The sequence below is a fragment of the Bufo gargarizans genome, chromosome 4, assembly GCF_014858855.1.
Source record: "Bufo gargarizans isolate SCDJY-AF-19 chromosome 4, ASM1485885v1, whole genome shotgun sequence".
In the NCBI taxonomy this organism is placed as follows: domain Eukaryota; kingdom Metazoa; phylum Chordata; class Amphibia; order Anura; family Bufonidae; genus Bufo; species Bufo gargarizans.
Window position 1 is genome coordinate 451914149 of NC_058083.1, and position 15348 is coordinate 451929496.

Consider the following 15348-nt stretch of genomic DNA (forward strand, 5'->3'; position numbering starts at 1 on the left):
GCCTCATCAGCGATGCAACTACTGACATCCCCATTGGCCGCAGGAGACTAAAGTAATAAAAAAAGATTTTCTTTTTTCTTTCCTCACCCAATTTAATGTACATGTCGGTATGATAAAGAATGCAATAAAGAAAAACTGGGCAATACTGAAAAATGATCCGGTGTTGGGTAAAGATATCCCAGAACAACCAGGGGTGATTTTTTAAAAAGCTCCAAGTCTCCGTACAAAATTAGTCCACAGTTCAATTCACAATAATAGCGGAAAAAAGGGGAGTAAGTTTACCTGGTGTGGATTCTACCTGCAGTGTAGGAACAGAAAAAAGGATAATAGGAAGAGGGATACGCAGTGTACATTCTAATAAAAAAAAAAATACTAGATTTTAAGATTAAAGGGCAAATCTCCTGTGAGAGCGTAGCAGTCGTCTACATGTTGGAGTGCCATGTGGCCTCCAAGATGTAGGCCGAACAATGAGAAAACTCAAAGTGAGAGTGCAGGAGCACGTTAGACATAAAAAAGGGGCTTGAGACTCAGTGTTAGGCCTCATGCACACTGCCGTGTTTCACGGCCGTATGCGGGCCGTGGAACCGCGGCCTGGATCCCTCCTGAGAGCAGGAGCGCACGGCGTCACTGGTTGCTATGACGCCGTGCGCTCCCTGCTGCCGGCACAGTACAGTAATACACTGGTATAGATCATACTAGTGTATCACTGTATTGCGGCGGCAGCAGGGAGCGCACGGCGTCATAGCAACCAGTGACGCCGTGCGCTCCTGCTCTCAGGAGGGATCCAGGCCGCGGTTCCACGGCCCGCATACGGCCGTGAAACACGGCAGTGTGCATGAGGCCTTAAGATGGCACATCAGAAGGACCTAAGTGGTCTGTTTTTTATGGGGGCTGAACAGGTAAAACCACATTCGCGTGGATGTAACACCACAATGCAGATTAACAGGCGGGAGGTGGAGTGGATCTATAAGATAGGATCATTAAAACCAAGAGGGATGAATGTGGAGTTCGATCTAAAACCATGCCTCACCTAATAATGTCCGTACTGGCTGTAGTTAGCATCAATGATCTAGGACCTTTGGTAGTAAGGTGAAAAGGCTAGGGTTGGCTGGAGGGGGTTATGTGGGGTGTGACGTGGGTCAGATTTTTCTGAATGAAAGAGGGTAGGCCTTAGGATTTGGTTTATAAGACGTCTCGAGTTAGGCCACGTGAGTGATGTGTAAACATGAATGAACAGTAACCACAGAGGTTTTTAAGTAAAGAGAGAGTGTACTGTCTAATTTATTTGAGGAAGTTTGATTACTATGTATTTATATTTGTGTTTGTTTTAGTAATAGGTTATGGTTTTAAGAATATATTTTGTAATGATTGTAATATGACGTTTTATAGAGGTGGGGTGTATACCTACCTGTGGGTTTAAAAAGACCTCCCCGGAATGGGCTGAATAGATGCCACTGACAAAGCTTTTCGGAGCGAAACCCAGGTTGGATGTTTGATCTTTTATACACTGCTTATTATCGTTTTAACCTTGTGAGTATAATAAACCCTTTCCATTTCAACTTATGTGACGGTGCTTCACTATTGTTGCAACTTTTGGTCTTTGACAGAAGCTTGTAAAGGGGAGGAGAAGGTGGCTTTCTGTGGCCTGAATGCTTTCCTATATCCACCAACATCTGAATGATTCTTGAGTGAGAATTTTCTGTTCCGTAGCGCAGCGCGGTCCGACTGAAAAACGCACCTTTAAATGTGAACTGTACCCACGCACTAAAGGCAACGTACTAAAGGCTATTTTATACATCTATTAACTTCACCGCAATACCAAGCACAGTCACTATACAATGCACGGCGCTGTGGTTGGTTTGATGTGAGGAGGCCACAACACTCACCACAGTTGATTGACCCTCCCCACAGATGACCACAAATAAAATTAATAAGAAAAACAATAAATATTTTACACTTACATTCATGTCACAGAAGGCCCCTAGGAGATTGCTTTCTTGAGCGGAGATATCCTGAAAGAACAAAGCATATGCCAGATTCAAACAGAGAAATGTGAACGTTGAATTGCGCTGATTTGTCACAATGATCATAGCTTCAGCAGACACAGATTGAGACCACATGTGAAAGAATAATAATAATTATTATTTATATAGCGCCACCATATTCCGTCACGCATTACAAATTCATAGGGTTCATGTACGAAACAAAAACTAACTAGCTAATATGCAACTGAAACACTAGGAGTCAGGGCCTGCTCGCAAGAGCTTACAATCTATGAGGAATTGGGGTGACACATAAGGTAGTTGATTGCAATAAGTAGGATTTGAGCCTTATTGAACTGACAGGAGTGGTGCCGGACAATCTGCTTCGGGTTTGGGACTACTAGAGGATCGACTTCAGGCCAGAGGAGTTGGTAGGGGAAAGGTTTAGTCTGGGAAAAGTCATTTTAGGTAGCTTAATAAGCCTGCCTGGAAAGATGTGTTTTTAAAGGGAACCTGTCACCAGGATTTTGCGCATAGAGCTGGGGACATGGGCTGCTAGATGGCCGCTAGCACATCCACAATACCCAGTCCCCATAGCTCTCTGCGCTTTTATTGTGTTAAAAAACAGTTTTGATCGATATGCAAATTACCGGATATGAGTCCTGTATCCGGAGATGAGTCAAGCGGAAAGGAGCCCAGCACCGCCCCGCGTCCTCCGAATCTCCTCCTTGCTGGCTGACGTCACAGAGCTGGAGCGTTGAAATCTCGCGATGCGTGAGCTAGCGCATGCGCAGTGTCGGCATTCCCTGTGCTGGCATCAGCACAGGGAACAAACTACGCATGCGCTAGCTCGTGCATCACGAGATTTCGGCGCTCCAGCTCTGTGACGTCAGCCAGCAAGGAGGAGATTCAGAGGACGCGGGGCGGTGCTGGGCTCCTTTCCGCTTGACTCATCTCCGGATACAGGACTCATATCCGGTCATTTGCATATGGATCAAAACTGTTCTTTAACACAATAAAAGCGCAGAGAGCTATGGGGACTGGGTATTGTGGATGTGCTAGCGGCCATCTAGCAGCCCATGTCCCCAGCTCTATGCGCAAAATCCTGGTGACAGGTTTCCTTTAAGGCACGTTTGAAGGTGGAGAAGTTGTGAATTGACCTGATATTCCGGGGCAGAGTATTCTAGAGAGTATGTGCAGCTCGAGAAAAGTCTTGAAGACAGGAGTGAGAGGTACGAATTATGGAGGATGTTAATCTTAAGTCGCTAACAGAACGGTGAGCACCAGTAGGGTGGTAGATGGAGATGACGGAGGAGATGTATGGAGGTGCAGCACTGTGGGTGAGGGTCAGAAGTTTGAACTGTATTCTTTGGTGGACAAGCAACCAGTGAAGTGACTGGCACAGGCTAGTAGCATCAGTGTAGTGGTTGGATGGATAGATGAGCCTGGGTGCAGCATTTAGGATAGACAGAAAGGGGGAGAGTTTAGTGAGAGGGAGACCGATTAGTAATGCATTGCAGTAGTCAAGACGAGAATGAATCAAGGCAACAACAAGAGTTTTTGCCGCTTCCACCGTAAGAAAAGGGCGGATTCTGGGGATATTCTTGAGGTGCAGACAACAAGAGCGTGTACGTGATTGAATATGGGGAACAAAGGAAAGATCTGAGTCAAGTGTGGCCCCAAGACAGCGGGCATGTTGCACAGGAGTTATGATAGTGCTGCAGACCGAAATTGAAATATCAAGTTTAGGTGAGTTAGTAGATGGGGGAAAGACAAGAAGTTCAGTTTTTGAGAGGTTAAATTTTAGATACAGAGAGGACATGATGCTAGAGACAGCTGCCAGACAATTACTGGTGTTTTGGAGTAAAGCAGGGGTGATATAAGGGGATGAAGTGTATAGTTGGGTGTCGTCAGCATAGAGATGGTATCGAAAGCCAAATCTACTGATAGTCTGTCCGATGGGGGCTTTATAGAGGGAAGAAGAGTAGAGGACCTAGTACTGAGCCCTGAGGAACGCCGACATCAAGAGGAAGCGGAGAAGAAGAAGAGCCAGCGAATGATACACTAAAGGAGCGGCCAGAGAGATAGTTAGAGAACCAAGAGAGAGCAGTGTCCTTAAGGCTAATTGAATGGAGCATGGTGAGGAGGAGTTTATGGTCTACTAGATGAAGTCTCGTCCACACAGTGAGGAACCTGACCTGTGGAGTCGATTTAGAAATCAGTAGAATGTCAATTGTTTGTGCAAATTTTCTGCCCAGATTTCACGTAAATTTGCATCAAAAACTGCACTGGCATGTGCCCTTATGGCAGTCTATGGTTTTCAGGTCACATATAGACTACAGGAACTCAAACAGCAGCCTTGTTTCTTGTTTATTAAAGAGGTTGTCTCACTTCAGTAAGTGGCATTTATATTATGTAGAGAAAGTTAATACAAACCACTTACTAATGTGTTGTAATTGTCCATATTGTCTCTCCTTTGTTGGCTGGATTCATTTTTCCATCACATTATACACTGCTCGTTTTCCATGGTTACAGACCACCCTGCAATGCATCAGTGGTGGTCATGCTTGCAGAATATAGGAAAAAACACTAGCCTATGTGCGCTCCCATGGTCCCGGCCACCAGAGAGGCTGACACTATTTCCTATAATGTGCAAGCATGGCCACCACTGATTGATTGCAGGGTGGTCTGTAACCATGGAAACGAGCAGTGTATAATGTGATGGAAAAATGAATCCAGCCAGCAAAGGAAGCAATATGGACAATCACAATACATTAAGAAGTGCCTTGCATTAACTTTCTCTACATGATAAAAGTCATTTGCTGAAGTGAGACAACCCCTTTAAGACCGGCATTTTATACCCTGGTTTTAATAAGCCCTTTAGCGGACAGTGGATGGAGGAAGTTATGTAGAGGTCCTGGTCTCTACATAACTTCAGCGTATCCATCACTGGTCTAAACGTAAGCCAGGTTAAATTTGGACCATTTTCTATGCCTAAAACTGGCGAAGAAAATTATGAATGAGACAGGCCTGCAGACCCTTCCCCGCACACTTTTTTAGACCTGGCATGAGTAGGATTGGGCAATATACCAGTATGGGCTCATTCACACAGCTGTATGAACGAATCCGCACCTGTTCCGCAATTCTGCGGATCCATTAATTTCTATGGGCCCTCAAAAGATGTGGACAGCACACAGTGTGCTTTCCGCATCCGTTATTCCGTACCGCGGCTCCGCAGAAAAGATAGAACATGTCCTATTCTTGTCCGCAATCGCAGACAAGAATAGGCATTTTCTATTATGGTTGCTGCCACGTGCGGTCCGCAAATTGCAGAACGCACATGGCCGTTATCAGCGTTTTGTTGATCCGCAAAAGCACTACGGCCGTCTGAATGGGCCCCATGTACGATACACCGTGATATTGAAATATAACAGTTTCAATATCACAGTTTCTACATCTACCAGAGCATGGTGCTCTTCTTCCAGCACTACACTGGGATGGAGGTCAGAACAAGATGCGGGAGGTCACATGTGTGGGCCTGGGGTACCAGGGGATCAGGGTACATCAACTAAAATATTTAGAAGCTGGACATCAACAGCATGTGCTCTAGTGCCCACTGCAATATTACCAGGAAGTGTTATAGTGGCCACTGTAATACTGTACATCACCAGCATGTGATCTAGTGCCCACTGTAAAATTACCACAGGGGCAACAAGGAGACACTCTGTATAGGGGCTACAACTCGTAGCCCCCATAATGTATAATTGATCCCTGTGGCTGCCCCATACAGTTTAAGGTCTCCTTGTGGAGACCATACAGCATAATGTCTCCGTGTGGCTGCCCCATACAGTTTAAGGTCTCCTTGTGGACCCCATACAGCATAATGTCTCCCTGTGGCTGCACCATACAGTTTAATGTCTCCTTGCTGCCCCCATACGGTAATGTTTCTGTGTGGCCCCAGTATAATGGGATAAATAGCCATTTATCGCAATGTGTATTGTTATTGCAACAAATTTCTTAAAGGGACACTGACAGGGCCAATAAGCATATTGAGGTATATATATGGCACTACAGGTCTTATGATGGGTATTACAATCATATAAGTATCCCCCCTGTCCACATTATACATACAGTAAACTTTAAGTTTTATAACCTGCTCCAACGGTCTTCAATCTGCCCAAGGAGCGGCGTTTCAGCTCTCTTGCGCCCAGCCAGCCTCCCCCAACTGCCGCTTTGAAGCGCCACCCAGCTCATGAATATTCAGTTTGCTGGGCGGCTTCTGCGGTCCCCGCTCTGAAGCGCTGCGCTGAACAGTGCCCTGCGCATGCGCCGGATCTTGTGAAGTCGGGGACAGTAAGCGCCGCCCAGCGAAGTGAATATTGATGAGCTGGGCGGCGCTTACTGTACCGGACTTCACAAGATCCGGGAAGCGCTTCAGAGCGGGGACCGCAGAAGCCGCCCAGCAAACTGAATATTCATGAGCTGGGCGGCGCTTCAAAGCGGCAGTTGGGGAGGCTGGCTGGGAGCAAGAGAGGTGAAACGCCGCCCCTTGGGCAGATTGAAGACCGTTGGAGCAGGTTATAAAACTTAAAGTTTACTGTATGTATAATGTGGACAGGGGGGATACTTAGATGATTGTAATACCCATTATAAGACCTGTAGTGCCATATATATACCTCAATATGCTTATTGGCCCTGTCAGTGTCCCTTTAATATCTTTATCGTGGAAATATTTTTGTTATTGCCCAATCCTAGGCGTGAGCGGGGAAAAGTCGCAGATTGCGGTGCAAATTACCTTTTGCGCCGCAACAATCTGCATCTAATATAGGTGTATTTCTTATAGTAAATGACCCCTTTGATCTTTACAGTATTATTGGTTCAGTTAGGTTTTAAATGCTGCAGCATAGTGTAGCGATAGTCCCACTGACCTCAGCGGTCTGTCACTTCTCTGACAGCAGTGAATACTTTCAGAGTACGGACACGAGTCCGATGAGGATAGCTGCCCCTGACCCCCACACCTCTGGACTATGACATGCATTCATTATCGGAGGGCAGGCAAAAAGCAATATCGGATTAATTTTCCTTGATGGCAAGTACTGCGGTAGCCAATCAGTGATTGCATCAGTGACATGTCAGTGTATGGCACATGACCACTGCAGCCAGTGTGTAAACAAGTGGGGACAAGGAGAACTGGACCGGCAACACCGGAGAAAGGGGGAAGGCAAAAAAAAATTTTTTTTTTTTTATTTCTTTCATTTTAGACCATTTACCAAAAATGGTCTAAAAACGTTTTTTCCTCAGCTTAGTGCATTTCCCATCACACATCTTACATAGTGGGCTAGTATTATACCAAGTACTATGAACAATACATAAATAATGAATCCGTACATTAGGTGCTGATGTTGGGGGCAATTGGTTCTCCTTATTAAAGAGGACCTGTCACCTCACCTGACTTGTCTATTTTAGTAACTACTTGCATCCCCCATGTGTAAAAACTATTCTGGAGCATCTATTCTTATAACCATGTTGTGCCATTCCTCTATTACTACTACCAGACGTTTATGAATGGTCAGCAGCCTGCAAGACTAAGGCCTCATAGGCAGTGTCCTCTTCCCCTCTGTACCAGTCTGTTAGTAAGGCCATGCCTATTGTATTTGTTTTGCTCCATATTATGCATGTATACGCCCTTTTAGATATAGAGCATCTGAGAATTATTGGCGCTTTAAAATAAATAATGAAGGTCCAATTAGTACTGACACAGTGTCGGGTCCTTTTTTTAAAGGGGTCGTCCAACATTGAAAAAATATTTAAAAGGATTCTTGATGCCCAGATTGCTTTGAAATGGTAGTCTGTGCCCTCCTGTCTTCTTAAAGGGGTTCTGCAGTTTTTTTAAACTGATGATCTATCCTCTGGATAGATCATCAGCATTTGATCGGCAGGGGTCCGACGCCCAGGACCCCTGCCGATCATCTGTTTGAGAAGGCAGAGGCGCTGGCAGTAGCGCTGCTGCCTTCTCGCTGTTTACTTCAAGTCCAGTGACGTCATGACTAGTATCAATGGCCTGGGCAGGGCTAAGCTCTGTTCACTTAAATGATACTAGTCATGCGCCTCTGCCTTCTCAAACAGCTGATCGGCAGGGATCCCGGGTGTCGGACCTCCGCTGATCAGATGCTGATGATCTATCCAGAGGATAGATCATCAGTTTAAATAAAACTGCAGAACCTCTTTAATTTAAAGCTTGGGTAGGGCTTGTGAGCAGGTTACCAAATTCAGGTTACAAAAGAAAAATTATATTAAATATTGGCGCTCCTGGAAAACATTACTAGATCACAGATTAATACTCCCCACCCATCTTATACCTTTGGCCATTTCTTCTAGGGTACAACAAGGAGTGTGGAGTAAAGAACGATTATTATGAATTTCATTTCATTCTCTATTTTGTGATCTCAGATAAAACACTCAGAATAAAAAAATAAAAAAATAATATATAAATCTTTGATATAATCTGGACGTCATAACAGTGGTAATCCTCAATCGCTCTATAGATTTCAGTAGTGCAGTAGAAGATGAGCTTGGTCACTAATTTCCAGTGTTTGATGGGATATATACCAGGGGTGCACAACGTTTTCTGGTTGGGGGCCACATTGTCAGACTCAACCAACTTCAAGGGATGAAAATAAAATTTAAAAGGGGTATTAACTGAAATACTGTATTTATGGCATACTGAACATACAGTATACCATTAATGTCTGTTACCAGGTGGTTGGGGGCCGCAGGTTGTGCACCCCTGCTGTAGACGGTTCACTCCCCTCCATTGGCCCCTTTCACATGAGCAAATTGAAATCAATCCGTATTCCAGCTCCAGAACACACACGGATTCTGGATGATATACCCATCAATGCTGCTTCAGTAATTCATCCAGATTTACATGTCTATTCCTTCCTTCCTGCATTTCTCATGCACTCACATAGACTATAATGGGCGTAATTGGAAGCAAAAAAGCAGAAAACTAGGACATGCTGACAGAAATTATACACCAGCCGTTTATATTGATGACTTATCGTCAGGATCAGTCATCAGATCAGCGGGGTCCGACACCCCCACGATCAGCTGTTTTAGGAGGAGGCAGCGCTCCTTGTGAGCACCGCTTCTTGTTCAGTACACTGCACTTTATCTTGAGAGTGCGGTGTAATGTCAAGTACTCGCTCCATTTAATTGACTGGAGCGAGTACTTGTAACTACGCTGTTCCGCAGGAGACGACAGGAAGCGGTGCTCGAATGGATGGAACACTACCTCCTCTTAAAACAGCCGATCATGAGGGTGTCAGACCTCAATCGATCAGATATTGAAGCCCTATCCTGACGATAGGTCAACAATATAAACAGCAGGACCACCTCGAACAATAGCAGCAGATTCCGGTACAAACATTTTTGCAGAGTGTTGGAATCCAAGCTGATGAACCAACAAACCAATTTTCCGGCCTAGCAGATGAAGACATTTAGGGCATATAGTCGATATTAGGGCATAAGTTAAGCCTGGGGTTTCCTGCCCCACTCCTGAGCTGCCCACCAGTCACACATCCACATGTATGCGGAATATCTGCACCCATCAGACAGAAGGTATCGTGCACAAGTGCTTTCCTAAATAATAAGACACATGCACAATACTTGCTGGGCATCGGACAGTGGCCTCGGCATGCAGTAGCATATCCCCACTCCCAATCTCAGACCGTGCTGGAGAGAGGGGCTGAACAACCCCTTGAACACAGCAGTATCTCTACATATGGTCAGGTTAGGTCATCACTTACTTCATTCAACGCGTGTTAATCAAATTAGAACGTCTCCTTACTACAAATAAGTTGAAATGTGTCCCAAAGCAATACTAGTTTACACGCATATGAAGGTATGCTTAACCACCCTGCCAAAAGAAACAGCAATTTCCTAATCTCTGCTCGTAAAAGGAATTCTCCTCTTCTCTCACAGAGACAAAGATATGTTACTGAGCGGTTCCTTATATCTGCCAGGTAACACACCGTATGGTCATCCAGCTTTCCAAAATCTTTCTACTTCTGAAACGCTGCATTAGTGATAGGTGTAACGGAGGTTAAGGTCATAACCCAGATTTCCAAAAAGCGGAGGCAACAATATACAAGCTGAAATCTAACATTAACAGAGGTCTTCAAAAGGTTCCCACCATTATGCTTTACGACCCAGTGACAGTATAAAGGTCCCTTTACATGGGAAGATATTACAGAAGACAATCTGCTGATCGCTAGCGGAGACTGCTGCAATTACCATGCACCGATCTCCTCCACAGTATGGGGAGGAGCAATCGCTAATGCCATTGCTCTTCTCCATAAGGACTCATTGTTTGCCAGTGCGTGCGCACAAACAATCAGATTACCCGATAATCATCGGCGGTACATTTACACCACCAGATCGGTAACAAGCGTTACAATAAACACTCGTCAGCGATAATCTGTGCGATTCTCAGCCCGTGCAAAGGGCCCTTAAAGGCGAGTTCACATCACCGTTCAAAGTGCTGCATAACGGATCAGAAAAACGGAAAGTTAAAGGGTGAACTCAGCCTATGTTATACAAAAATACTGACTGGAAAGCAATCACTAGGACCCCAATGACCCAGAAAACGGGAGGGGATTAAGTCCTTATGGGAAAGGAAAAATTCACAGCAAGTGTGTATGCCCTCCTAGCTGAAAGAAGCCATTATGAAACTAACAATGTTCTTTAGGCAAGAAAGACACTGTCCATCTAAGGCTACTTTCACACTTGCGCTTGATCGGATCCGTTCTGAACGGATCCGATCATATTAATGCAAACGGAGGCTCCGTTCAGTACGGATCCGTCTGCATTAATAACTTAGAAAAAATTCTAAGTGTGAAAGCAGCCTGAGCGGATCCGTTCAGACTTTCAATGTAAAGTCAATGGGGGACGGATCCGCTTGAAGATTGAGCCATAGGGTGACATCTTCAAGCGGATCCGTTCCCATTGACTTACATTGTAAGTCTGAACGGATCCGCTCGCCTCCGCACAGCCAGGCGGACAGCTGAACGCTGCAAGCAGCGTTCAGCTGTCCGCCTGTCCGTGCGGAGCGAAGCGGAGGCTGAACGCCGCCAGACTGATGCAGTCTGAGCGGATCCGCTCCATTCAGACTGCATCAGGGCTGGACGGAGGCGTTTGGGTCCGCTCGTGAGCTCCTTCAAACGGAGCTCACGAACGGACCCATGAACGCTAGTGTGAAAGTAGCCTAACCTGTGTGTACATCACCTTACACTGCCATCTCTGATCCATTGGCTTAAAGGGGTTGAACACAAAACATTCTACATTTTCACAACAGCACCTGGATCTGAATATTTCTGTTCTTGTATATAATTTAAAATGCAGTATAGCAAGCGAGTTCTTCAATAAAATGCATCTGTATAGCGGCACCTGCTGTTTGTTCTTTTACATATTTATTGTCCGTCTCACTGAGCTGGTCGCACATGCTCAGTTTAAACCTTCAACTGCCACCAGCCACATGATCTGTTAGAAGCTGTGGCAGCTACAGAGAAAGAGCTGCAGCAGAAAGGACACATTCCCTGAGCTGCCAGGCTGAAGAGAATCTAGCAGAGCAATTGGATCCATTAATGTGGAGATCCCTGGATCCATGTGAGGTACAGGGCTGGTTCTAGCGTTGCTAAAAAGGTATTGTCATGTACAATAGGATGTTGGACTTTTATTTTTTACATAAATCATGGCATAGGACATGCAGAACTGCGCTGCTTCAAAATATGCCCTGCCTCAAGTCAAAATGGGATGGATTATGCCTATGGACACCTTTGAATGCATTTTTTATCCTACTGCATTGTACTTACTTTAAGCGGAGTTCTTATTAAGTTGATAAGTGCTTATGAGTTCTCAGGAATGTGACAGCTTTACTTACGTACACAATCACACCCGCATGGACCCTGGGGTCTCAACTAGGGAATTTAACTTTTAGAGCCTGCATATTATCAATTTCAGCCCTAGTAAACTTTATTTTTTGAAACATTAGGGTACGACCACAGTTTAGTCACATGTAACACGGCGGTGCTGCAGTTGAGTATCAAGCGGCTGTACGGGCCGCAGCGGACTCTTGTTAATGAGAGGTCACTGTTTAGTCAGTCTGCATTGTTAATGGCCATACAGCACCTACTGTGCAGCCTTTCACAACGCAGACCGACTAAACTGTGTGGTCTCACAAATTTCACAACAACACACATCTGCTCTCTGGCATCCTATTCCAGCACCAAAGGCCCCGTAAGGCACCTTTGAGTCCCTTGCGTGTTTCAGACAGAGTCATGTGCGCAGCTGTAGCCTCAGTGGTGACATGTCCCCAGGGAGCATTGGAAAAAGCAGTGATGTACCACTTTGGGGCAAGTCAGCGCTGAAGCCAACAAATGGCTGCAGCAGCGCACATGACCCTGTCAACCCATTTACATGCTAGGAACCAAAACAAACAGGATCAGACCATCATCGCTGGATCAAAGCGGCAAGAAGCAAGTGAGTTTTTTTTTTTTCGTTATATACAGTGCTATCCTGGCTAAATGCTGGACAACCCCTGTAAGTTTTCTTTCACTGGACGCTAGAGATCTAAAACAGGCAGTATACACATAAAACAGTAATCATGAAACATACCTCTATTGTGGGATGGGTGTTATGCTTGTAAGCTGTATAGAGGGGAAATTGTATCTGAAAGATTTTTGCCACACACAATAAAAGTTTTTCTTTTTCGTCAGTACTCCATAAACTAAACGGGTCAGTGCTTTTCAAGGAGTCCTCTTCTGTCAGGTTAGAAGTCCTTGCAGCTTCTAACTGCTTCTCGGGGGCTTTACATGGTTCTGACGGCCCCTCCTCCCCCTCCTCCTCCTGAGGCTCCTTCTCCACATTCAGCAGCTCCTCAGATGGGTTACTCTCATCCTGCCAGTTTCCATCAGGGCTAGTAGTGCAAATTTTCAAAAGCTGGTCCCGCAGGGCTTGGACTTGGCTAATCACCAAGTTAATAAGGGCACATACCACTTGGTTGAAGATCTCCAAATGCTTATACTCCTTAAAGCAGCACAGACACTGTCTGAAAATGAAAAATATAAAAAATAAATTATAATAATTCAGCATGCATTAAGAAATCATCATATTGCTATAATTCACACTACTTCATAAGCTATAGGGTTTAAAACTGAAAGAGTTTTCATTTTGTAAAACAAATCTTAAAAGAAGTGCGAAAGAGGTTTTTTAAAAAGTGCCAAGAGCAGGAGGCTGTACAAAATTAAGAATAAACCTGCACTCGCCTTTAAAATGTCCCGTTGCTAGCGCAACGCAGTTCCGGTCCTTACTGGGCCTGTGGTGGTCACATGCCGTTCACATGACCGCTGAAGCCAATGATGGGCTGCAGTGGTCACAGAAACGGCACATTAACAGTGGGGATCTCCGCAGCAGGGACTCGAGGGGCAGTACGGGAGTGATTGGACATTGGGATTTTTGTTTTTCTTTATTTCATATGGCCCGATGCCCTCTGGCACTTAAAAAAAAAAAAAAATGGACAACTTATTTTAATCACTGCATAAAGAAAAGGCTCTTGTCCACATCCATCTTGTCCAACTGACCATGTGCAATTCACACCACTCATGGACGCCATGTAGCTCTGACGATTTAAAAGCATTAAATCCATAAAATGAATATGCTCTATTTATAAAAATGCTAAATAAAATGACAAAACACACACACATTTTGGAGCATAAACCAAATCTGTAGACCAGAAATTCCTCTGAATTCTTCTCCCAATTCGAAACTGGTAACCCACAAACATTTCTGGAAAATGGTTAAAGTAACTGTCCCATGAAAAATATCTAAAAACTTTTGTAATTGCATGTAATTGAAAATTTGTATAGTTAAGTATCTGTATGGCGCCACCTGCTGTTTGTTCTTATTCTTATTCCTTTGTCCTTCTCACTGAGAAGGCCGCACATGCTCAGTTTTATCCTTCAACTGCCTCCTGAGCTGTGATAGTGAGAAAGCTGCAGCAGAATGGACACGCCCCCAGAGCGGCAGCAGAAAGGACAACCCCCTTCAGCTGCCAGCTTGATATAAATCTAGCAGAACAATAAATGGGGAGATCTCTGGATCCATGTAAGGTACAGGCTGGTTCTGGCTTTGATAGAAAGAGACTGTCATGTATTATATGATTTTCATGTTTTACAATAATTATGGAATAATCCCTTTAAGACTAAGTGGAGACAAAAGGAATATATACTGTATACAGGCAGGGCAGATTACAATTAACTAATAACACATTTGAGAGTTAAAGACATCCAGAAAAACACAACTTGTATCCGCAGTCTCTGGAAGAGCGGCACTTGCACATGTCTTACCTTTGTGTCCAGGAATTAATGTAAGCGAATATCTTGAGAGCATGTTCTTTTCTGAGCTGTAGCTCATCACTGCCGTCCGAGTCCGATACTGCAATAATAAAAAGAAACATAAAAGTTATATTGCATCGTGGTGAAATATAAAAACTAGTGTAAGACTAAACACTGGAGCAACTGGTTTATTATTTATTTCACACGCAAACAGAGCCAACACATACCGCAGCATTGTACACAGAGTCACCAGTCACATATTTCTGCCACAAAATTGATACATTAACTTAAAAAGGAGTAAATCAAGGATGTATTTATTTTTAAATCCCATCCTCAGCGGGACCTGTGAAGAGAAACATACTTAAGGTATATTCACATGAGAGTCAAAAACGGACATTCTACAGGCATTTTCCGAACCATTGCAGTCTATGGTTCTATTCTCACGGCCCGGTCAGTTTTCCCAGCACACTTCCCAGTATTATTACATGATGTTTGGCCGACCAGGTAACATCATGGAGTCCATCAGAGCAGGAGCTGCTCATCGCAGCAATTTTCTGCTCAGGCTAGTAATGGGGGACTGAAGTAACAGACCACCCTCTACAATTACAGTTCTACCCTACGGACACTTGCAAAACTGTCTGAATCGCGTGCAGATTTTTGTGCATCAAATCCACAGCATCATACATTACCAGCTAAGTAGATTAAGCAGATTTTCAAAAATCACATGTACAAGGGGCATTCATTTTTCATGTGTAAATCGACCTGCAGTGGGAATTTTTAGATCTGCAGCATGCGGTTTTTCAGTGTAGAATCGTCAATAACCGCGAGCAACACCTGTAGATTTTGCCACAGATTCGTCGTGGAAACACAATTAAATTTGTACACAAGTCTGTGCAGAAAATCCAGATAAAATACATTTCCGTACACGTGTCGCCCAAGGCTAGGGTTACACAGTGATTTTGGCCACCACAGAC

The 15348-nt window shown here is 44.4% G+C and overlaps 1 protein-coding gene across 3 annotated transcripts in view; it reads right to left on the bottom strand.

The window, feature by feature from the left end:
* Positions 1-15348, bottom strand: part of USP34 (ubiquitin specific peptidase 34) — a 216570-nt gene that overhangs the window by 183840 nt on the left and 17382 nt on the right. For all 3 annotated transcript variants that reach the window (XM_044289323.1, XM_044289322.1, XM_044289321.1), the window contains exons 2-4: positions 14387-14474; positions 12657-13089; positions 1962-2012 (exon numbers count right to left, since the gene is read on the bottom strand). In XM_044289323.1, the coding sequence (XP_044145258.1) occupies positions 1962-2012; positions 12657-13089; positions 14387-14474 (572 nt within the window). The remainder of the gene's footprint in view (positions 1-1961; positions 2013-12656; positions 13090-14386; positions 14475-15348) is intronic.